Source organism: Drosophila pseudoobscura, chromosome 5 (assembly GCF_009870125.1).
Source record: "Drosophila pseudoobscura strain MV-25-SWS-2005 chromosome 5, UCI_Dpse_MV25, whole genome shotgun sequence".
NCBI lineage: Eukaryota > Metazoa > Arthropoda > Insecta > Diptera > Drosophilidae > Drosophila > Drosophila pseudoobscura.
The window spans coordinates 899,565-923,533 of record NC_046682.1 but is presented as its reverse complement, the minus strand read 5'-3'; the positions used below and the strand labels follow the sequence as shown (position 1 = coordinate 923,533).

Genomic DNA, 23,969 nt, shown 5'->3' with positions numbered 1-23,969 from the left:
TTTTTCGAAATTAATATTGACTTCATTTATTTCATTTTTCTACTTTGCAATAAAAAAATATTTTACTTATTACAACTATGAATATGTCTGTTACGTCATTGAATTGATCAAATAGCTGTTTGGTTCTTTTTTATTTTTATCGGGGGTCATTGTCCACAGACCTCCAATCATCTTTCTTTCTTAGATCACTTAGAGAGTTAGAGTAGTGGACGCAGTATCTGTTGCTGTGCTGCCTTGTTGCCCCCGCTGTTATCGAATTGAGAGCCACAGAAGAGCTGCTCGCCGTCGGTCAGTTCATGGCTCAGGACTGTCCAAGGTACTTGGAGCATGTAAATTGCTCCTCTGACGCTGGTTGTGGAGCGGTTTTTGCTCCTGCTTTATCATGAATAGAACAAAGGAAAAGTTCAGTCTATTTATTTTTTTTTATATTAAATTCATTCTCGAAAAAATTCATACTGATGTCAAAATTGCAACATTGCATTATCCGATCGGGCTTTGGGCATATAAATATATCGAGTAGTTCATTCGTAAACAGATTTATTTACTTATGTATATACATGTTCGTACTACAAAACTAAAAATAGCAGTCTAAATATAGCTAGTTATCGTTTACATGTATACATATATTTGAAATGTTTTGCGTGTCAATAAGTTAATTTACAAAATGCAGCTTTCTTAATTAGCTAAAGCCAGATAACTGGCAATTTCTATACTTACTTTAAAATTCAAGACACGCAATTTTTACTTAAGTCTATAATGTACGAGTAATTTTATTCCATTGGAAAAAATTAAATGATATTTAGACCTGATTAAAAATTTTGTATATATTAAGTGGATCGGAAAACATGGCCAGCACGACATTGCCATCTAGTGTCTAATAATTGGAATCCCAACACTTGTCATTCAATATTTATTTAAAAAAAACAACGCTAAAATATAGAAAAAGTGGTTTTAAATCGGGCTATTACATTTTGGAATGAAATAGAAAACAATTAAATTAAAATGAAAGAACTGCCTAATATTATACATATCACATTTTCTAAAATACTATTATCATTCTCAAGTAAACTAAATGGTGTGTGATGAACAAATTTATAAGTTACGACTGTTTAATTCAATTTGAAAGAATTATAATTATTTTGAAGTTTTATGTACAATCCTTATTTAATTTTTTTTTGTATTATTTGAGATTTATACATTCAGTCGGTGAACATCAATAATGTCTTTAAATTTTGGATAATATGAGTTTTGTTAAAAAAAATAATATATAAATGTAAAAAAGTTGTATATTAGTATTAACCTCATTTACATATTTGAAGTTATGCGCGTTCAGGATTTTCATCTTGTGATTTGCTTAAAAGTCTCTAGTCAGTTTTAATCATAGTGATCTATCAACTAAAATAAAACTAAGCTATGTGTTAGGGATATTTAAAAATGATGAAACGGGAAATCCTGCTAAATGTTTTATTCCCCGTTCTGTTTAATTTACAAAATACTGTTATTAACCCAATACCTAAATATTAACCTACTTCACGAGTAAGCCCCAATGCATAAGGTTATATTGAAAACTCTGTAAATTGCATTCTGATAGTCATATTCATGTCAGCAATTAGATGTATTGTCGCCATCGAGTGTGCACGCAACATGTTCCAGTTTCCGGGAGAGGTGCATCTTTCGACAATTTATGTCAGACTCAAGTGCTTCCATTATCTTTAAAATCATAAACAATAAGGTTAAATTCGATAATAAATATAATATAATAAATATCTTACCTGCTCTTTATATTTGGTTATATAAATGTATAACTCTTTCAAAGCAGAGATGGTGTCAAACTCGTCGTTCTGCTGCACGGACAATTGCTGCATAGCTGTACTCATTTCCTGGTCACTTATCTGGGGAAGTCGTGCCACATCTCGGTAAAAATCCTTAACCATAATTCTATAGTTTGGAATATCCTGTATTCAATAAAACAAAATTGTATGATTAGTAAGTATGAAGTTCCATGTATATTTTAGTCGAAATACTTGAAGTTGTGACACGAGAGTTACGATAGCTTCTATAGGAGACATATTGCATTTGAATATATTTTACTTCTTTCCATACTCTCTCTTTTGATAGTCTAGTAGAGAAGCTGATTGTTTATGATTTTGCGCTATCGGAATTCTTGCATCTTTAAAATTATTGGTACTAAAAGTGGTTTCCGGTTTTAGGACTGATAGGCCAAGAGGCCTAATAAAACACTGGAATACACTGGATACATAGTGAAATCACAAGAGTTTGGACACAAAATCTGGTTGCTCGAGCTCTAAGATCTAGGCGCTGATCAAGACGGATAGATATGACTATATCTACTATTTTGACTATCATCAAGAAACACTTCCTTTTGGCTGCTATATACATACATCTGCACGAATGTATATTCCGGTATTGTTTGAGTTCCGTGTATAAAATATATACAAATATATTTTATGTGATTCAAGAATCAGAATTTAGGACTTGAGAAATTCGATAAAAGTAAATATATAAATATATATAAATAATCTACCAAAATTAGAAGGAGCCCCTTTAATAAGCCCTTACAAAACTTGAAATTTTAAACTTCTTATATAAATATAAAATAATATCAAAAATATTAGAGGGCAAGTCCGAACGGCGACGACTCAAAACTTGTATTATAGAGAGATAACATTATAAGATATTTATATAAAATATATAGTGAGTATTACTTTCGCAAAAAGCAGCTTATTTGACGGCGAATCCTTTCCAAGTCGATGCTCTGATGTTGAACATGCGTCCATAAAAGTTTGTGCTATGACACTTAAACAGGAATCCACACAATACGTCTTATTTACATCAAATATAAAGTCTGGGTTCTTTATGAAATTAACCCAGAAACGCAGGGGTAAGCTATTTGATTTCCATGCGTGAACTATATCAGAATCGGCGATATTATGCCGACGTGCCGCCTCATCTAGCAGGTCAAAAAGCCATTTTACTGCTGGCGGTAGCTCCTCATTGACAGTAAGAATTATTGAAAAGAAATCATCAACAAATTTTTGTATAGTTCCTTTGGTGGCCAGCAACCGAGTTAAGTATACTTCTGGTATCGTTTTATTTACCCTCTCGTTGGCATTGCTAACGCAATGAGAGGTTTGTGATGCCGACAATGCTCCAGATATGGCTGAGTTTTTTATGTTCATATAATGATCAGGCATAATCGGTTTAACCAGGTGATATAGTCGCGGCTGCTGCAGCCCGGACTCAATATCGTTATTTATTATAATATGACTTTGGGAATTATTTATGAAATAAACTGCAAATGAAGTTAGTTAAAAGTTAGAGAAATTTTTTAAGTTAGAGACAGAGACCATTGAAGGTTACTTACAATTGTGATATGGTGCTGGGTGCTGGTTTTTACTATAGGGTATATGGTAGCTATCATTTTGTCTTGCGATAAGTGACATTACCGCAGATTCTTTAACTCCATAATGAGCCAATGTGTTGAGCCGCTTCCAGCCACTTATTGTTTTTGTGGTTAAGTCTTCATCCTGCAGTGTGAGATGGCCCCCACGACCGTGTCTCCACTCCAAGTCCACCTCGTGAACAGATGGCCGCATAGAAAACGGAGTGTTTTTAAAAATAGCGTCAAGTATTTTCAGCTTGACTTGGGATATGGTATCCCAGTCGTTTACTCTACATTGGACCTTCTCATCGAGATCATCTTGTAAGATATGCAATATAACAATGGAATGGGTAACTTGTTCGTGTAGTAGACGCTCTTCTGAGAGGGAGTAACGCGCATCGTTGGTTATGGCATCCACCAAACCCTTTTCAATTTGATGCTTAATTGCTTTAAACAACAAAAAGAGACTGGATCCAGTATATTCCCTTAAATAGTCGTACATGCAAATCGCCAAATAATTGGTCAGCATTTTTTCCACGACACTTTCCGTACGACGCAGCATTAGCTGAGGGTGCTTGCTGGTCAATGATTTGTCAATTAAACGCAATAGAAGCGACTTTAAGATCTCCGTCGCGTATTCCATCTTATTCATTAAAACAACCATAATCAGCGAAGCAACGTTTACTCGATCGCGTATTGAAAACGATGACCGCTGAGCCTCCAAGGTCTCAATAAATATTAGCAGAAAATATTTGTTGCCAATTAGCTGCTCAAACTGTATCATAGCGGCATCATAATTTGTATGTGGACTGTTGCCACGGAATTTTGGCGTGTTCAAAATTGGATGATCCGATACTCCGGGAAAGAAAACCTTCATTATGTAGTTCACGTGATCAAGGGTTGGTATTCCGCTGCTCTCCAAATCGGCAGTTAGGTCAGTCATGTCTGTCTGGAGCTCAGCAAATGCCTGCTTGCACTCGGAGCGCACATTGCTCTCCAGTGTTATCATCTGAATCTGAATGCGTTTATACTCACGCTCGGCTTGCGTAGACTTTCTCCTGAATATGACAAGTATAGTAACCAGGACTACTACAAGGGCGGCCACAGTCAACATTATGCCGAATAATGCATGAGAAAATGCATATGGTTTGTTCAGATCATACTTTAGGTAGCCAATGACAAAACGCAGATTACGCCCCACTTTAACAACAACTAAAGGCAAATCCGGTGATTGATCCACGCCATTTTCATCAGTTGGTGAAGGTTGCTGTTCTGGTGGAATGCACAGCAACTGTGTGAGTGCCAGACTGGTAATGTTGCATTGCGCAGTGCCGATAGTAACATTCACGTCATACTCGTCCGCCGCCAAATTCAATAGCTCGCCTTCGATGACCAAAGTATCTCCCTTATATAGCTTCACGCCATCGTTAGGAAATGGCAAATACTTGGGATCGGCCAAATAAACAATCGTACTACGAATATCGTGAAAATATTTGTTCAAGTCACGAACCAGTTGCACGTTGTCCATAACAAAACTAAGCTGCAGATTTAATTGGGTTTCATGAACCTTTACAAAGGCTGTTACATCTAGGTTGTTAGCGGTGAAATAGCTGGACACTGTACCACCCGTCGAGTACAATTGAAAGTTATCGGTCATTTGAGCTTTGGCTGTGCGCTTTCGCCTTGCCAATCCACTGTGGTGCGTAAATTCCGTCGACATTGTAGAGTTCTTTAGACCCGACTCAGAGTCCGTCATTTGGCTGTTATTCTTTAATAATTGAAATTTAAGATTCACCGGTGGAGACGGACACTCCATCTGACTTGAGTTAATGACTACGCAGGAGGTTTTATTTACCCGTTCATTATCAAAGAAAACCTCCAGCTCTGGCTTTTGAATAGAGTCTAGGTACATACCGTGCACAGTTAGAACTCGGCCGCCACTTATAAAGCTGCGTAGAGGTTTGATTTGCATTATCCGGGGATCTTGGGTATAGTTAAAGATGGAGCATGGTTGTCGTGGCGGGGTGCGAATTTGATAAGAACTGAAGTAGCTTCGAGATGGGCTTGTTACACGATGCTGGTTGCCGAAACTGTTAACTGGATTCTGACAGGTAAACGTTCGGTTAGCGCCATCTATAACCAGTCTTAGAGAGCGTATTGGCTCGGGCTGTGTCGCCTCTGAGGTAATGCAGCTAACTTGGGAAGACAGTGCCTGAGATACGTTAACATGGCACTCATATTCATCTAAAAAAGCACGAATGCTTGAACCAATATTCAAGAACTTTCCCATTAGAGACAATTGCGTTCCACCAGATTTGGGTCCAATCGTTGGATATAAGCCGGTAAGCTGTACATCCTTAAAGTGGAATTGTACACTTGATTCAGTGTATCCTGCGTCATTGGCCACCTTAATAGGCGCTGACATCTCGTGCGCAGCTGCCCCGGTGCGGCATTCAATCTTAACAGATATTTGGTAGTTCACCAGTTCACATGGCACTGAGCCAATTGATATTTTTCCACGCACGTCTTCTTCTCGTATTCCCAAATTGCTGCCTTCAATTGTAACCAGAGTGCCACCCTCGACTGGTCCCGATAGCGGCTTAATAATATCAATCCTTGGTCGAGGGCATTCGCTTTGGGTAGCCATAGCTGACATTGTTTTTATAGAGCTGTCGCTAGCTCCGCAAGTCTCATTGTATACACACGAGTTGCTGCACCAGGCGCACTGGTATTTCGGGTCCCGAGTTACGCACAAACTGCAGTCAGCATGGTCCCGATGAGAACCAAGGACGTCACACTTGTATAGCGTAACCATTGCGGTATCCACATAGTGTTGGAAGTTCCATGTGACTACTACTTTCGCCTCGTATTCGTGCGTATTGGTCTCGTAGAAGTAGGGGGTTTTTTCACACACCACTATCCTGTTGGCCTCAATGTGCGCTGGCAGTAGCATCTGTGCGGCCTCAATATGAATGGTGCATAGGAAACCAGCATGCGCACTTTTTGGCCTTGGCAGGTTTTCAATCTCCAAGCGTATTTCCTGTGGAACACGCACCGGCAGAAGAATCGGCTCGCGGCTTCGCTTCAAATGGGGACATTGGGCCACAGCACTGATGGCGTTTTCCATATTGCGACACTGCTGCGACTTGTGCACGCATTTATTGTCGAAAACACACCAGTTGCATCCCCAAGAGCTGTGCATGCATTCCTGACAGTTTGCATGGTGCGAACAGTCAAAGAATGCAAACGATCTGGACACAAAGTCTTTGTTTGTTTCTGAGCTGCGCACTGAGAGTGGTACCAGCACATGGTCAATGTTGCTTGGTATTATCGGTCTTTGATCCAGAGGTGGCGTCGCACACGCCAGGCCATTCTCCAGAATTTCAGCGTCAATGGGAGTGGAGTTGCCAAAGACGCACCGATACTTGGCATTGAATGGCTCCGGCAAAGTGCGAATGATCAGATGAAGCTGCGTCAGCTCAGTGATTGGTATTTTGTCCGGCACAATAGATTCAAAGTCAATGCACTGTTGTCCGCTTCCAAGAGATAGCCAGCGCGATGCCGAAGTATCTCTCTGGCAGGTTGATCGTACCGTGCATCGTTTCTCCAAGGAGCACCATCCACAGAAGGGGTCCCGAGACTCCAGGCAGGCGGAACAATTAGTATAAACAGAGCAATGTTCGATCCTCAATTTTGTGATTTTTTGCAGGGACAGTACATACAGAAAGTCCTTATTTGGCGACATCATAGTGTTGGGTAATATGCGGTTGCCAGCATCCACGATAATTTCTTCATATTCGCCAGGCTTTTGACCGGACAGCAAAACCTTCTTGATAATGCCTGCATCCGTGCCAAGAAAAGCGAGTGAATGTTGTTGATCAGTTGTTGAGGTTGCGGTGACGGACGTAACCGATACATTATCAAAATGGAAGAGAGCATGAGCCATAATGGGAGACACTCCGCTTATCTTTAGTCCCACGGAACAGAAGTTGTAAATGTTGCCAAGAGAGCCGACAATTGGACATCTTCCGTCGTTTATAGTCCCGGATATATAGCCGAGATTTCTATCTTTGATAGTACCGTTGAAGCACATATGTATATTCTCTATAAAAGTGTCCTCAATATCCTTTATGCTATATATGCACATGGCCGATTTGCTTTCCGGCTGATTGCTGATTTCCTTTGAGGGAGAGAAAACGGTTACCAGAACATGATCATCTTTCTTAATTCCCATTTGTTGAGCCAGCTTTTGGCTTGCGTGCGTAATCTTAGCATCACGTAGTATATTGTAGTCGGCATTGCTTTCGGTTGCCGTACACTGAATTGTTATTTCCGTGTAACTATCGTAGTTCGGATCTGTGATGCATATGCGAGCTAAACGAGTTATATACCCGGCTTCGTCGGCTAGATGTGACTTCTTTTGAACAAGAAGAAAATATGCATACTCTGACGAATTGAAGCCATATACGTAATCGACTAGAAAATGATCCCGATATTTGACATCAATATTTATTATTGACTGCTGGATCGAAAACTCTGCATAGTTCAAATCGTCCAGACGACGTGACGAAATGGCAGGCACGTCATGCCGATAGTCACCAACATTGGTGAAAGTGGTGCCCACATACAATATATCCTCCTCCTTCCAGGAGTATCGTGCTGGTCCCACAAACGCATATGTCGATGCATATTCATCGTTTGCAGCTAATGGCACTGCAATGAACTGCGGTGCGGCTGGAAATCGTGGCAAGCTGTAAATTTCACAAGCGCCTGAAAATAATTTCAAGGAATATCTATGTATTATCAAATGCAAATAACTTTGCAGATACAAAGTATGCAGATATGGTATCTTTTCGGTTTAAAGATACCGCTATAGATATTATATGGAAGTTGGTCCCAATTTTACTCATAAGTACACCGGAAAGGCAAAAACGGAAATAGCTGACATAGTAACAATGGATCTGACAGACTATTAAAAGATACGTTAAACTACGATTCTCTTAGAGAACTGGGAGATCCTGGATTTTGGTATGCGGAGTGCGCTAGAAGTTTAGCCACTGGAGTTGAAAACTAGTAAAGGGAGAGTTCGAGGACCGGACGGACGCGTGTGCATGGTAATCTCATGCTACTCTCTCCGGGAAGGATATGTGATTTAGGTGCCTCTTTCAGGTCTTTTGCTTCCTTTGTATCAACGCATACTCTGGGTACCTTGCCAGTATGGGATATATGTGTATTTATGTACCTGCGGCCGAACACAATGAATGTCCGAATTATGCATTTTTATAGGTCAGATAGGACGGTAGAATCATATATGTAAATCTTTACCTTGTCGAATGCTACCACAGGATATAAGGATGCCATCGTGCGCGTAGCTTACTACCAGGATTTTATTGTAGTTGTTAACCAGGGTGGTCTCCACATCCTCAGGACAGCCACCAGCATGGCACTGTGGCGAGTCGTTCTTGGGACCAGTAACAGCTTCAGACAACACCCGAAGATTTTCGTTCAGTTTTAGTATTTTATTAGTCGCGCCAGCGTACAAAACGTTGTGCGTAACATCATAGCTCAAGTGTGTGAAGTAGTTTTTAGATTGCATATCTCCACCTGTACCTAAGCTATTCGTGCTGGAGCGGTTAGACAAATTTGCCGCCGTGGAGGTGGAACTACTCCTACTTCCCAATCCAGCCGATATCGGAGGTAAGCTGAACTGGGCGACAATGTCATTTGAGGAGAACTGAGCCGCCACTTTGTCTGCGACATCTTTAGTGCACTGCACAGAATCATGTAGTCGCCAGCTGAGTATATGGATTATACAGAATCCATAAAACACTGATATGGCATCAGTAAGAAACAAGTTTTTCCGCAGCATTTTCATTCTGAGGTTTGATCTCGTCTTTAAGTACAGAAAGATTCCTTCTCGTCTTCTTTAATGTGATGAGTTTTAATCACTAATATTACATTCCATTTGTCAAATATATTTTTCTTGATCCATTTTTATTGGATCTGATTTTTACTTTATATTAAGCCTACACACCAGTTTATTTTTACATATGCATATGTACACACATACATATTTAAATGGGTGCCCCCTACACTACTTCTTCGTGAGCAGCAACACTTCAAAACAAGTATGGATCATTGCATTTATCGTTACGTTGAAGCAATTGGAATTATTTATTTATTTCACAGTTTATAATTTCATTTATAACTTTGTCGTTTGTACAAATGTTTCATACCACACACAATTTGTCAAATATGTATACATATTCTGTAAGATTTTCCAGCACTTCCCCGTACAAACGATTGCAAAGCAATCGAACTCAGTTGGGGTATTTGCGTAAAGAAGTCATCAAACGATTAGTTTGCACGTCAAAAACGTTAATAAAAACTATATGAAGAGTTACACTGAGTTTTCTATCGAAATGGAAATTAACGCATTATCGCAGAATTGTCGTTTCAATTGACATAACATGCATAATTGCTTTATGAAAACAGATGACTTTTATTTTGAAGTCAAGAAAGACCACCAAAATATGAAAAATAACAAGAAAATGGATAAAAGAGACCGCATGCTTTTATTTTTTCTTTAGTTTTTTTTCACCCATATCCTTATAGACGTAAGACTTCTTCCTTACACCACTAAATATCAATGCTTTCCTCCTATCGATCTAGTAGCAATTCTATGACCTTAATTGCCCTCGAAAATCGAATCCCTTATCTAACGATAATGTTATCTAGTTATAATGGATGATGATGTGGCAATTATTTTGGCCGTGTTTCAATAGCAAAATATGTGAACAACCCGATAGCAGCAACAGTTCTGGTGATTCTCACCATTCTCAAAATATTGTTTTGACCGTAATGCAAATTATAAACTTATTTATTTTTATTTTTTTAGCACTTCCAATAAATCATTCTATCGTCTTTTTTCGTTCGCTTTGGCGGGGGCCCTTGTTGCCAGAAAAGGTGTTGGAGCTACATGATCTGTCCACTTCCAACTCGATAATGTTCGAAAAATACTCATTATTAAAGAATAAATTATGCATAACATAAGGCATTTACAGAGAATACAAATATTTGTTCTATGTTGGCAGTCGTCTCCCATTAATTCGCCACACACTTGCAAATGCAGCCTGGCAGACTCGGACATGCCGCATTCAAACTCATCGCCAGCCTTGAATGCATACGAGCCATTGGGCATGATTTTTGTATTTTTTTTGTTTATTTTGTCACTATCATTGCTTACGTTTTTGCAGTGAATACCACTATTTCGTTATGAGTGACAGTTATTCATAGTTGCATTTGAAAACCATCGGCTAACTATCGCATAGAAACGTCCGGTTTAGGAACATCCAAAATGGATGGGAAATTTTCGGAACGGCAAAACCTTACGGACCATCCCCGAAATGTATGGTGGATCATGTGAATAGCCTAGAAACCTATTTTTCGGTTCTTCTAATTCAGCACACATTACTTACATATATAATATTATATATTATAATGTTACGCTAATATATACAAGTTTTCAATTCAAAAAATTCTCTAGCAGTATGAGAGACCAGGTAACAGAGAGTTTATACGTAGCTTCTCCACTACTTAAAGATTTTCACCGCTTGTTTTGTTAAAGCATTAATTTTTTCAAAGTGTTTTCTTGGGCCAGCTGGCTATATATAATACTAACTTAAACATTATAATGCTTTTTATTCACATATGTAAGTCGATTTTTGATTTGTAAACCATTAAATAGCAAACTCTGACCTTCAGCAGCACTGCTACGCTATACAAGCGTTACATCGCCAGGTATTTTAACGTGGTTAAGAGAACCATTTTTATGTATATTCGGTTTTTTGGAGCATAAACAGTTGCCAAAAAAGCTAGACAGTTAAGCAGTGACTTAACAAAATATTTGTTAGGGCGGTGAACACCAATATAACGCCATCGTTCATTATTATCTATTACAAGTATTCTATTTAATATTTGTTAATATTGTTATTACTTTAGACTTTGCTAAATTTGCTGCGACAAGAGAGATATCATGATAGACATCGATAAATTAGTGCTGTTAAATATGGTGCTGCTGTTACTATCTGGCGGGACGCATTTTTATTTTTTGTGAACATATTTTCGGACGGATGCGTATCTAATTTCCCTCCCCAGTTTGCATGCGAAGCCTGAAATTAATTATTTTCAGTCAATTTATATCAGTATTATTATTATTACATAATATTGATGGACCTGCCTCCTAACTCGCATTTCAAAAGCCGTTTAGCTGACCACTTCTTTCTCTTTGTTTTGTTCTGCTGTTAAACATGTGATGCAATCAAATTATTAAATGAATAAACACTGTATCATGATATATCGCAGAACATATAGGCACCAAGCCAGCAAAATTTGTACTGATAATTGCATTAATCGATAATATGCGCTGTTTCCAGCTCAACTAGATAGCCAGGCTGGCGCATATATATCACTCGCCCTCACTGAATGCTTTCCCATAAGGCTGTCGCTGTTTTTGCCGCTTGTCATTTAACAAAGTCTAATGTCATTCAGCTATGATTGAGTTCGTTCGTTCATTATTCAATAACTAATAGGTTATTCACACGGACGAACATCCACCATCCATTTCGGGGAAGGTCCGTTATGTTTTGCCTCTACAAAAATTTCCCAGTTATTCCACTATCCATCTGGGTTTTACCTAAACCGCACGTTATTTAGACGATGGTTTTCAAATGCAAATATGTCACGCCTAGACATATTTCAAATCGTTCAAGACCAAAAAAGGAAAAAATACACCAGAGGCAATACAAAATGGTGAGAGCAGAAACTGCTGGTAGTAACCTTAATAAGTATACATATGTATGTATCTATGTATGTAGGTATTAGCTTTTTTAATGATTAGTTCTTTGCAGCCATTAAAGTTGTTGAAGTGGACTGCGTTGATAAAAAATATATACATATTTGGCATGATAATTCTGCGGATTGTTTTGGTTATCGAAATAATTCAGTTGATGTCGACCAGGACAGATACAACGCAGATCTAGTATTTTTTCCGCACCAGCAGCCAAGGCCAAACCAAATTCCAAACAGAGCTGCCGCAAATTTTTAGGAAGTCCAAAGAGTAACATTTGTTACACTTATATGGATTGTTTTATTACAGTCAATAAAACAGCCAATTTACTAATTTAAACTTGTGAAAATTTCACAATTCAGACCAAAACTTTATAATTTTATGCTCATCAGCTGCTTTTTGACGGATGGTGCCAGGGTGAATCAGGGTTTCACATTTCTCAAAAAATCATATCGTTCCCCCGGGATGTGCTCTGTGTGCAGTTCGTTCTCTCAGTTTGTTGGATTTTGTTGTTCGTTTATTTTCGTTCGTCCCTTTTTGTTTGATAAGTCATGGGCCTCTTATTTCCCGATACATCGTATCGGACTATCGACTATGGACAAGCTCTAGTAGCGGCTGAAAGTCTAACTCGTCTAACTCCCGTGAAGCGAACTGCACCTATACCGCCCTCGGAGGAGGCGCAGCCACGCCTTGCCTTTGTCGGTCCGTCGAAGGAAAACAGAAAACAAGAGCTGGCTCCGCTTCCCATCCGGGAAAACTTCTACTTAAAAAGGGTATACGTACTAGTAAATAAAACTGAAGGCGCGATGTGAATGCCTATACCCTTCTTGTATAAAATTAACTCTTCCCAAACGGGAAGAACTGTATGAACTTGTATGAACTGTGAAAGGTTTGCACACCGTAATCATCTGCTTCATCAGTTTGTATTGATTTTGATAAGAAAAAATTTTAAATGGCTAATCGATAGGATGATAGGGAAACATACAAGAAGCTAAAAATTTTGATGAAATTTGAAATTAAGTCATATCAAGTCGACTCATAGGTCAGATTAATTTTTGACCCCATTTAATTTATATCGGGAGCCAATTTGAGCGGCGACTTTATATATATATATGTTTATATATATTTATGCATATTTATTTTATTATATATATATTTTAGTTATAATAAACAAAAAAGTCGAGAACGGCCGGCGTTTACATAATTTTTATAATTTAAATGTGTAAATTTATTATTGTAATATTTTATATTTTGTAATACAAATCAAAAAAATAACAGCTTTTATTTTATTTCCCGCGCCCTAGTGTACCATACCCACTCCCCCTGCCTATTCTTCAAATTTCATTTCTAGCGGCCAGCAATACGAGAACACACACGCAAAGTATGTGAGAATGCGAGTGCACCCATACATTCAAATATGCTGGGGGCATAACAGAAATTAGCATCAGCATTAGATCTCTGAGAAAGAAAAAAGCATACAAACACATATTTTTTGCAATAGCATGCAAAGATGTTCTCTCTGCGCTCTATCATAATGACGCGTCAGTACCCGAACGCCAGAGCCGAAGTCTCTGGGGTTCTCAGACTGGTAACCCAGCGTGTGACGTTTCGTAGTATGAACTGGCACATCTATATAATGTATGGTTAGTGGTACAGCTGACAGCGAAATTCTAGATTAATCCCACAGACTTTCAACTATTGATCTTGTGATTTGAGTCTAATGGTAGCCAAACAGAGCTGGATGAGTCAATGAAAATTTTTATATACGATACTCAAAATGAGTATTGTGGATTTGTGGTGAAAATGGATGTGTGGAACGTCCAGAAGTAAGCGTTTCCGAACCCATAAAGTATATATACTCTTGATCAGCATTAATAGCCGAGTCGGTTGAGCCATGTCTGTCTGTCCGTCCGTCCCTATTAGCGCCTAGTGCTCAAAGACTATAAGAGCTAGAGCAACGACTTTTTATATACAGACTTCTGTGATGTCACTATTACAAGTACATATACATAGTTCAAAACTTTGCCCCGCACACTTCCGCCCCCACAAAGGGCGAAAATCTGTGGCTTCCACAATTTCAAAGATACAAGAAAACAAAAAAAGCGGAATCGTAGAGGATGACTATATGTTCTAGAGTGCAAAATCTGATCGTATAATTATTATAGCCAGAATTACGAAAATAATTTCATTCTTTCTCGCTCTGTCTCTCTCTAACACACAGGTTTCATGGTCGGTTTTGCCAATTGCAAAATGTGAGTTCAAGGATCTCAGAGTTCAGATGTAACAGAACGTCTGGGCAAGGAGAGCTGTTTCCCGCCACATTCAATTCAAAATGTACGTGCAAAAGCTTTATTTTATACCCGATACTCAAAATGAGTATATTAGATTTAAAAGGATTTAGACGGAAGCGTTTCCGACACCATAAAGTACATAGTCCGTGCTCAGAGACTATAAGAGCTAGAGCAACCAAATTTGGAATCCACACCCCTGTGATATCGAAACTGCACAAGTGTAGCCCACCCCTTTCCACCCCCGTAAAGAACAAAAATCTGTGGCATCTACAAATCGTTAAGACTATTAGAGCTAGAGCAACCAAATTTTGTACCCATACTCCTGTTAGATCTCACTGCTACAACGACACGTTTTCTGTCTCTCCCGCACGCACTCGTTGTCGCTCAATGAAGCCATATTGACTATGTATCGGGTTTAAATGTAGAGTTGCGCTTGCAGAAGCAACTCACAACGTCCCCCCTCGTTTTTAAATAGTTTACCGGTTGTAGTAATGTCGATGCACATAAGGCACAGGTTCTAACTGGCCCTGTGGCGCTTCTTGCTAGAGGCAGTCAGAAAAATATTTTTTACAAATCCAATCACAAATGGCCCCAATTTATTCTATGTGTTCTATGGAGGAAAACATTATTTCGCCCATTAGAACCACATGCGGTATATTTATGAAAGATATGCAACAGACATATCTCGGTTGCAGCCGGGAACAACGTTTATTTTAAATTACTTGAAAGTATAAATATGTGTAGGTATGTGTAAAATACAAGTATACTTTTAATTAAAAAATATGAATTTTTGTATTACAGGAAACTAAATCATCTCAATGATATGGAAGACACATGTCAAGATTATATTATATTACCTTAGAACTTAAAAGCATTTCAGTTCATCTATGCTCTTAGGCATTCATCATTTTGTATCTTTAAAAATTAATAGTCCTTTTTCTTATCGAACGGCCTTTTCATTATGCTTAGTTATAGTAGAAAATATAATACTTGAATATTAAATATTATCAATTCATATTGTATGTTCAAGTGGAGTTCATTTTGGGTTTGTTTTACACTCATATCTAAGTAAAAATCGATGTTCGATATATGTGCCTCGTGATGTAAGTCATATGTATATTTAATAATCTCTCTGCTAGACAGCACAGTTTTAGTCCCATTATTTATTCTGATTTAGAGCTCTACTGCATCATCTGTAGATATCGATTCTCCTCTAAAAGTGAGCTCAGTGATGTAGTCATATCGTTGATAACCATATTTGTTCCCGCATGAGGGTGAGTCGAGCTGCTTACATCCGACCACACGGGATTGTTGTTAGAAACGTGCATATTGGTGGTTGCGGTGGTTGCTGTAACATGAACATGACCTGTAACTGCGTTGTTTGTCTGCATCCAGTTTTGACAGCTTTGAACATATTCCAGGGTACGTTGGTATGTTTCTAAATGCATTGAAGTTACATTATTTGTTCGGTTTTCAGTCCCGATTTTTGGGCTTTCCGCAAGGAGACATGCAAGCTGAATGTTTTTCAAGGGGGGCTTTGCAGGGAATTTGCTTGGGCTAAGAGTTTGTGTCCTCGTGGTCGGCACTGGACCAGTGCCATTTGTGTTAATAGATGGTGACATTTGTGACTGACTAACGACTCCGCATTGTATCTCATTTCCGTTATTATTTTGATGTTCACTATTTAATAAGCTTATATCATCTGAAGGAATTTTTGTATTAGTAGAAATATCCGTTAGCTCTGGCAAACTAGTCATTGATGAATCTATAATTTGATTCTGGGTTACTGGTATTGGTTGTTGCTCAAAAGATAGCGTTGATAGTTGGGCATATTGGCCATTATCAAGTCTCTGCGAAAAATTATTGCATTCCGTCTGTGCAGGACGACGGAATTCAGTTGCGTTCATCTGATCTCTTTGTGCGTATAATATTCCGAAGCCACGTCCAGCTTGATGCGACGTAGTACACGGTCGAATTGCTACTGATATGTCTAGGTTTGAGGCGGGTGACGCCAGTTGTTGATTTGATAAATTTCCAGGTGGACGATCCTGATTTTCATTAGTTGATGAGGTTTTTGCTACGCTAGCTGATATATCTTTATTTTCATGTCCTTTTGTAGACAACAGCTTATCGTCATCTTTAACCAAATTTAGATACTGCAGCATCTCATCGGGTAATATGAGCTCTTCAACTTCATCCAAATTCACCCTTTCATTTGGATGTTGCTCAGGTGACGTAAGCATGTTCCCAGTGTTGAGTGGGACTTTGGAATCATCCTGCATTTGAGCAGCCTTTTGTCCGGTTCTGAACTCATTTCCATGAGTTTCGCCTGTGCATGTTATATACCTGTTATTGGAGCTTCGCATATTTGGGTCATTCAAAGTAAGATAAGGATCTAAGCTCAGGTTCGGCAATAATGGCTCGGATTGGCGCCTAGGTACACCATTCTGCAGTGTTTTACCGAACTCTAACCCTGCGTCTTGTCGGTAGTTCCCAGTATGCGGAGACTGCATAATATTGGGAGTAGAATAACGTCCGCCGTTGTGAAAAGCCTTTTCCTGCTGATAGCTGCTAATACCATTTGTCCCCTGCAAGCGCTTTAGATTAGTTGCAATCAAATGTGAAGACGGAGGGGGCGGAAGACTGTTATTAGGGCCGAAACATTGATTTGCAGGGTTGTCATTTATTTGTGCACTAGCCCCACAGTTTGTGTTCGCATACTTGTCCGTGGAACTCGATCCTGTTGTTGGTGTCAGGGCATAGCAGCTCGCAACATTTGACATTTGACTCGACCGACGAGAGCAGCCCGGCGAAATTGGGTCGTAAAGAGATGCCGAGGTCGTGTTATAGGAAGGATTCGGTCGCATAGTTGACATGGACGATAACTGTGATGATTGACTACTACGTCGACTTTGCATGCTGCCGTAATATGTGCTGGCATTCGAGTTCTGGCTGTCGCGTCGGAACTGAGCTTGTAGAGAACTATGTACTGCTGCATAGCCTTGCTTAGTTAAGGCAATGCTACGATTCTGTGACTGAGTTTGCGATAATTCATCTTGAAAGCCGCCTAAACCCGTATTAGCAGGCACTCGCGCTTGAACCTGAGCCGTCGGCATACCTGGCTCCATCTTTAGCTCTGTAATACGCTGGTTAAGTTCGCTAATGCCAATGGCACGATTACTTTCCGGAATATTACAGAGCATCGAAGTACTCGAGTTTATACCTTTAGTTTGAAGTCGACTGCGAAAGCGCTGGCGACCCATTGAAGTTCCCCCCATAGACGCGGCAGAGGCATTACCATTCCCGATATTAACCATTGCTCGCAAGACTATAGGTAGGTCGGCCACATCGACGTCATCATCACAGTTCCAACATTCATTCAAGGCACCGTTTTCGGCAATATCGTCTTGCGTGTATGATAAGAAGCAATCAGAAGCTGAGGCGCCTCCACCATTTGTCATTAAATGATGTGGAGAATTGGCATCTGATTCAGATTTAATACTGGGACTGGACATGCCTATCATTTTTCCAATATGCAGGTCATCGCTACAAGGGCTTGAGTCAATATGCTGCTCTTGCAGATGATGTTGATTATGGCCATTATCCCTCTCTAGTTGCGAGTTTGTATCATTTAAGGGCAAGCCTTTGTGTTTCTTATTAGCATAGAACTCAGCGCCATGAACGGTTTTGACGTGTTTTCGCAACGAACTTGGATCGGTATAACGTTTCGTACAACCGGGTGCTTTACAAACGTATGGCTTCTGCAAAAATACACAACAGTTTTAAACATTGACAATGTTTAATGTTTAAACAATGATTGCAGTGTTTTAAAATCTTACCTCATTACTGTGAGTTCGGTTTTGATGCTTTGCTCGATCACTGGCATTGCTGAAGGCCTTGCTGCATCCTGGATACTCGCAGGTGTACGGCTTTTCACCCGTATGTGAACGCAAATGAGTTTTCAGGTTCTCAAGACGGGAGTACGCTTTGTAACACCCTTCAAACTATAATGAATCTAATATAAAAAACTGTTTCGACATAAATTTAAAAGCGATCCTACCGTGCACTTATGTGGTTTTTCACCGGTATGGCGACGCATGTGTACAACCAGCATATACTGCGCCTTAAATGGCTTTTCACCTCGTGAACAATTCTCCCATCGACAGACGAAAGCTTTCTTGTTGGTTTGAATGTGGTCGTTGTTTATGTGTTTAACGAGTTCATCTTGGGTCATAAATTCGATACCACAGCTACGCCAATGGCAATTCGTTTCAATGAAATCACCGGGCTCATCTTTAATATCTGTTGTGTCAGCAGTGGTACAGTCATATTCATTCGATGGAGTCGATGTTGAGCCAAAGATGACAAATTCCTCCGCATGGCTACTTTGTCCAACCCCATTGACATTACCAGTGCTGCCTGAACCTTTATTACGTTGTCGGCGCTCCAATAAATTCGAAGAGGCGCTATCCGCTTCTACTTGTGCCACGCTGTCAGATGTGGACGATGGCTGCTCCATAGGCTTGTTTTTTAATTGTCGGGTTTTCTGGTTTCCCTCGTCGAAGTTCTGTTACCGAAAATGACAATAATAATTTACATTATTAACATATTGCAAAGAAATAAAAGTACACTTACTTTTAAAGCAGCAATCTCCTTTAATTCATTTGAAACTGATTTCGATGTTGGAGATTTCGATGCAAGAATGGGTAATTGTAACTCTTTTGGTTTGGAATGGACATCACTTAGGCCTAGAGCAGCTGCGTTTGCTGCATGGGTCATGGAAAAACTGGCAGCAGCCGCCTGTTGCGGGGTCATGGGGTGCAGAAGTCCAGCACTTGCACGCAACAAATGTGCTTGTATTTGCTGTAAACGTGGTGTTATTGATGTGTGGGCGTGTGCCATTGGACTCATTGCACCAGCGGTAATATGACCATATGAGCCACTAGCAGCGCTGCTGGCTCTCGAGCCATTCATAATCGTGGCTAGTGAATTTGGTGAGAATCTGATCATTGAATTAATATCAAATGAATCCGAATATGGCGATGAAGACAGCGCGCGTTTGCGACTAACGCTTGCACGAATACTACCGCCAGCCGGCCGCGGGCTATTTAGTCGTCCGTTACCATCGATACTAAAGTGAAAGTCTGTACTTGCCAGTGATCCTGCAGCTGCGGCGGCTGCAACAGCGGCATGATGCAATTCACCTATAGAACCCATACCTCGCGTACCCAAGAAGTCACCTGATCCTAGTCCAAGACCGGCCAAGTGGAATGCCGAGGCACAGTTGGCATATGGATCTACCAGAAGGAAATTATATTAATAACATTATTTAACAAATATTACTATTAACAGCTATGCTATAAAGCTGATGCTCAGCTATTCCCAGCTGAGTACCTACCATGGTAGGATGCAGAGGGGCTGCTTCTTTGCAAAGAGTAAAATTGTTCCATGTATCCGGGAATTCTGTAGGCCGGGTGGAAATCGTGTGGTTGTGGTTGCCCACCTACATTTATACTATGAACATGTTGATGCTGGTGATGATGATGGTGCCCAGCTGAGTTGGCCAGTAATGCGTGGTTACTAGCATTCCCAGTATTAATTGGTGTGAGAATAGAAGTAGACGCTTTTATAGAGTCCGATGCCGCAGGTTCATTCATCGGGGGTGGAACTGTCACCGAACTACTAACATCTGTTATCGGAACGTGGTTCAGGCATGGTGATCCTGGTAACACAGTTGCCGCCGCTGCTACAGCTGCTGCTCGCCTAGATGCTAGGAATTGTAGTTCCGAGTATCTGTAACATGTAACATATATATTAAACACTATTTTTGTATACCCGGCATTCTTAAAATGCAAGGATATTATATGTAAAAACATTTCATTTTTATATATATGTATGCACATATAAAGGGTGTGGGTTAGCTCTGCAAAAACACCGGACGAATTTTTATATTTTTATTTTCTTTTGTTCTTTTTGAACTTTTGAACTAGAGGTAATAGCAGCAAATTCGAAAAAATCAATCAGCATTTTAGATATCAGATAGACCTACAATATCAGCTATATAGAATCTGTTTTAGTTCCCAGTGCTCAGAACCACTAACGGCAGAAAATCGAATTTAGGTCGTCGAACTATCAACATAGAAGGTTCGAATAAAGTCTTCCCAATAAAGTCGTTTGGTGCAACGCATATTTTACAGGAAAATTCCACACTCACTTTCAAGACTGGCCAACATACTCAGTTACAGATTCAAAGGCATATAAACATATCAATTTTATGCTGTGTTTCGTTCCTCATTTGTCATTCATGCAACCACAGCGTGCTGCAACGAAACGTGGCCGAACCGGCTAATAATACATTTATTCAAATCTGAGAAAAAGGTCCTAATTTGTAGCTCCTAATTTGTTCAGGCGCAAATGTCAGATCCGTTTTATGTTTGTCAGTAAGTCAATGCCGGATATGAAAACCCACACTTTAATGTAAAGCCACTCTGGGATTGGAATTTATTTTCATCACTCTGATCCAATCGCATCAGTTTTCTGGACCATTAAAATGGGCGGCAGTGATTTTATACTTTGAATGAGACAAAAATCCGATTGAGTTTTCACATCCTCACACTTAGACTACTCATAAATAGTAAATAATAATAAAAGAATTGCTGGTTTGAAAAGAGATATTTATTTATATTATTTACTATGGGTGTTTCTGGAAACTGCTATGAACACAATTGCTATCTCTCTCTAAGGCTATAAGCAATGCTTGAAATTTTGGAATTATTTTATATACAAAATTCTTAATTAATGTTGCATCAAAAAAGCAAAAGGGGAGAGAGAGACTCTAGAGAGACTATAAGAGACAGGCCAAATTTTATGACACTTTCTCATGTCATGTTAAACGCACATAATTATCTGTTATGTGTAACATCCGATCCTTATGTGAGATTTTTTATATTAAATTGTATCTGTTTCCATTTTTACATATGTCTCCTTTTCTCTTTTCTCCTTTCGATCAAATTCTATGAAGTTTTTTTTGCAAAAAAATCAATTTGGGGTTACTGCGAACATCGATACCAAACGACATATAATATAAATTACATAAAACATATATTCTGGCTTACTCTCGGGTATAAAAGTATAATTTTTAAGATTTTAATTTAAGATTTGCAAAACCAGGCCCACAACCAATATTTCGTCTTGTGTTCAGTATATTCAAAGTTTGTCCTTTTGTAAAACTGTGTAGTTTTCTATCGTATCCTCAGCTTTTGGGATCAAACAGGATGTCAGGAAGACATTCGCTTCAGTGTGATGTCACAAAGGTGATCACCTAAAATATGGCTGCTCTAGCTTTTACAGTCTCTAAGATGAACAGACCAAAATGTTTAAGTCGAATATTTTTTAAATCTGATCAAGAATATATATACCGTATGGGGCCGGAAACGCTTCTTTTCGTCTGCTGAGTATCGAGAACACAAAGGATTATTCATCGACCTATCTTCCTATGACAGCAATATGAACTAACTTTTCAGCTGAGCTTATGGAAGTTAACGGGTGGGTTAATATCTTAAGGAGCGAACGAAGCTTTTTCACAAAGGTTTGTTTTCCAACTGATCGTTCTTATGGTAGCAGAAATGGAAGCATGCATTCATAGATGTATTTCAAGGAGAAAATTGAGAACCGATGAAGCAACACGAGCACCAGTAGTTTAGGCTGATCGAAAAGGTATACAATTTTTTTTTTAAATTAAAAAAATGTATCTTTAATTAAAATAAGTAATTCCTTTACACGACGGTCATTATACCGAAACTTTAATCACGGTATTTGCACAGATGCATATAAGTGTGCATAACGATCACATAAAATCATGGGCGTATTTGTCGTCACTGAACACGGTCCAATTTTTATGGGTAGACACATTTTAACTGTATTCCGATTGAATATCACAAATACTCTATTTCCGCATGTGTATTCACGTTGCTGATTATTTATTTCATACGATGCTTTGGCTTCTTAAAAATACAATATTACAATATTTTACTCAATAAAAGTGGAGCAGTCTTCTCTGTGTTCAAATATGTGAATGGCATAATATACCGAAAGTAAAACATCCAACCTTCGGCCAACGAAACCGTCCGAGTTATAAGACGATTCATAATTTGTACACTGTAATATAAGAAACGACAGAAGCGATGGGGTGTCGTTTCTTTTCTCAATTTTGAAGTATATGAACACAGAAATATACATATGCTTACAGATAGTAGAATAATTTAACTTACGCAAGGGGAAAATACGTTGGTAAAGCGTACGCGTCCATGTTGATTTAACTGATCCAGATTAAAGATGTTTCTATACGACGTTCAGTTGAACTTAACGGAATATTTTTCACATCATGGCTTTGCCGTCGGCACTTACTTTTTTAATTTTAGCGGAGTTTGAAAACATATTAATTCTAACAACGCACTGGCACAAATATGTAATTTATCAAGGTTAAAAATATTTTGCTTTTGTAAATAATTATGCACGAAACACTCGTATACAATTCACAGGACACAAATAGTGGTTGCAGTGCTTGTTAAATAATTTTTAAAAGGTTTTTATATGTTTTCCCAACGGAGCTCACACGCGGGTGAGTACTGTACGCGAATCATGTGGTTACAAACAGTACCCAAATTAATCGCTTAATTTATTTTAACTTTCAGCCAACAAAAATAAATTAAGTGTGACAAAGTCAATAACGATTGTGTGCTGCGTCTTATTGCGGTGTTTCTTGCGAGTGGACTGAGTGGCAGCAACTCTATCTCCTGCAATGCTTCGTTTGCTTAGATGGAGCACCAGCACTAACACCGCACGTCGTCTCCTCTCACAGATACTGATGCAGCTGCTAACACAGATACAAATTAAAATACAGCACCAACACACAGATACATGTGCAAGTGCGTCACTGATTCAAGTGTATAGCTACAGATCACGAACAGTCAGCGAAGGCGGGCAGATCGAAGATGGCCATATAATATACAATATACACAACACACACTCACACATACATATTTAAGATACTTTTTGCCCTTAGATCTGGCGTTTTGGCTACTTTTCCGCTACAACCGAATAAGGCTCAGCTGCCTCGATCTGGTCCAATGGCAGGTAGGTTTTGTTTTTACGGCCTGGACGGCACCAACCGAATCTTAACAAATAGACTTTTATTGTTTTTTTTTTGTATGCGTCGAACGTAAAAACGATCGGCACGGCGCTCCCACACTGCGAGTCTCTGGATTTCTCATCTCACTGTCGTTGCAGTCGTCTCTCTCCCTATCCCTTCACACTATTCTGCTCTCTTTGTTTTTCTTTGTGTATGGTGGCATGTATATGGATATGTTTTCATGTGCACATAGATACATACACACACATTCATACTAAGCATACACTCGAGCATACA

The 23,969-nt window shown here is 39.2% G+C and overlaps 2 protein-coding genes and 3 long non-coding RNA genes across 7 annotated transcripts; 2 read left to right on the top strand and 3 right to left on the bottom strand.

Annotated features, from left to right (window-relative positions):
* On the bottom strand, positions 1-1,095 carry LOC117184359 (uncharacterized). Its single transcript, XR_004469665.1, has 2 exons — positions 457-1,095; positions 1-375 (listed from the first exon to the last, which is right to left on the bottom strand). It is a non-coding gene; the product is annotated as an uncharacterized lncRNA (long non-coding RNA).
* A 73-nt stretch (positions 1,096-1,168) lies between these two features.
* Positions 1,169-9,749, bottom strand: PlexB (plexin B). 2 transcript variants are annotated; one of them, XM_001352253.4, is made up of 5 exons: positions 8,729-9,748; positions 3,386-8,173; positions 2,727-3,313; positions 1,773-1,955; positions 1,169-1,710 (listed from the first exon to the last, which is right to left on the bottom strand). In XM_001352253.4, exons 1-5 carry the CDS (start codon positions 9,276-9,278, stop codon positions 1,603-1,605), a joined length of 6,216 nt encoding a protein of 2,071 aa, XP_001352289.2. In that variant the 5' UTR covers positions 9,279-9,748; the 3' UTR covers positions 1,169-1,602. The 2 variants fall into 2 exon arrangements, with proteins under 2 accessions (XP_001352289.2, XP_033237287.1); XM_033381396.1 differs by lacking the exons at positions 1,169-1,710; positions 2,727-3,313 and having other exon boundaries at positions 1,827-1,955; positions 8,729-9,749.
* A 961-nt stretch (positions 9,750-10,710) lies between these two features.
* LOC26534358 (uncharacterized) lies at positions 10,711-15,659 on the top strand. Of its 2 annotated transcripts, none has more exons than XR_004469663.1 (3): positions 10,711-10,965; positions 14,473-14,585; positions 15,184-15,659. It is a non-coding gene; the product is annotated as an uncharacterized lncRNA (long non-coding RNA). The 2 variants fall into 2 exon arrangements; XR_001450667.2 differs by lacking the exon at positions 10,711-10,965 and adding an exon at positions 13,494-14,077.
* Positions 10,972-13,267, top strand: LOC117184358 (uncharacterized). The gene is made up of 2 exons (XR_004469664.1): positions 10,972-12,259; positions 12,313-13,267. It is a non-coding gene; the product is annotated as an uncharacterized lncRNA (long non-coding RNA).
* A 64-nt stretch (positions 15,660-15,723) lies between the features above and the next one.
* ci (cubitus interruptus) lies at positions 15,724-23,359 on the bottom strand. Its single transcript, XM_002135694.3, has 6 exons — positions 22,813-23,359; positions 19,941-20,335; positions 19,178-19,839; positions 18,603-19,109; positions 18,382-18,546; positions 15,724-18,303 (listed from the first exon to the last, which is right to left on the bottom strand). Exons 1-6 carry the CDS (start codon positions 22,848-22,850, stop codon positions 15,724-15,726), a joined length of 4,347 nt encoding a protein of 1,448 aa, XP_002135730.1. The 5' UTR covers positions 22,851-23,359.
* Positions 23,360-23,969: the final 610 nt, after the last annotated feature.

Coding starts and splice junctions, on each gene's coding strand:
- PlexB (XM_001352253.4), bottom strand. CDS start 9,278: ATGAAAATGCTGCGGAAAAACTTGTTTCTTACTGATGCCATATCAGTG. Junction 3,314..3,385: donor CCCAGCACCATATCACAATT/GTAAGTAACCTT, acceptor CTTCATTTGCAG/TTTATTTCATAAATAATTCC. Junction 1,956..2,726: donor ATAAGCTGCTTTTTGCGAAA/GTAATACTCACT, acceptor TATTGAATACAG/GATATTCCAAACTATAGAAT.
- ci (XM_002135694.3), bottom strand. CDS start 22,850: ATGGACGCGTACGCTTTACCAACGTATTTTCCCCTTGC. Junction 20,336..22,812: donor CCAACGTATTTTCCCCTTGC/GTAAGTTAAATT, acceptor TACATGTTACAG/ATACTCGGAACTACAATTCC. Junction 18,304..18,381: donor ACCGAACTCACAGTAATGAG/GTAAGATTTTAA, acceptor GTATTTTTGCAG/AAGCCATACGTTTGTAAAGC.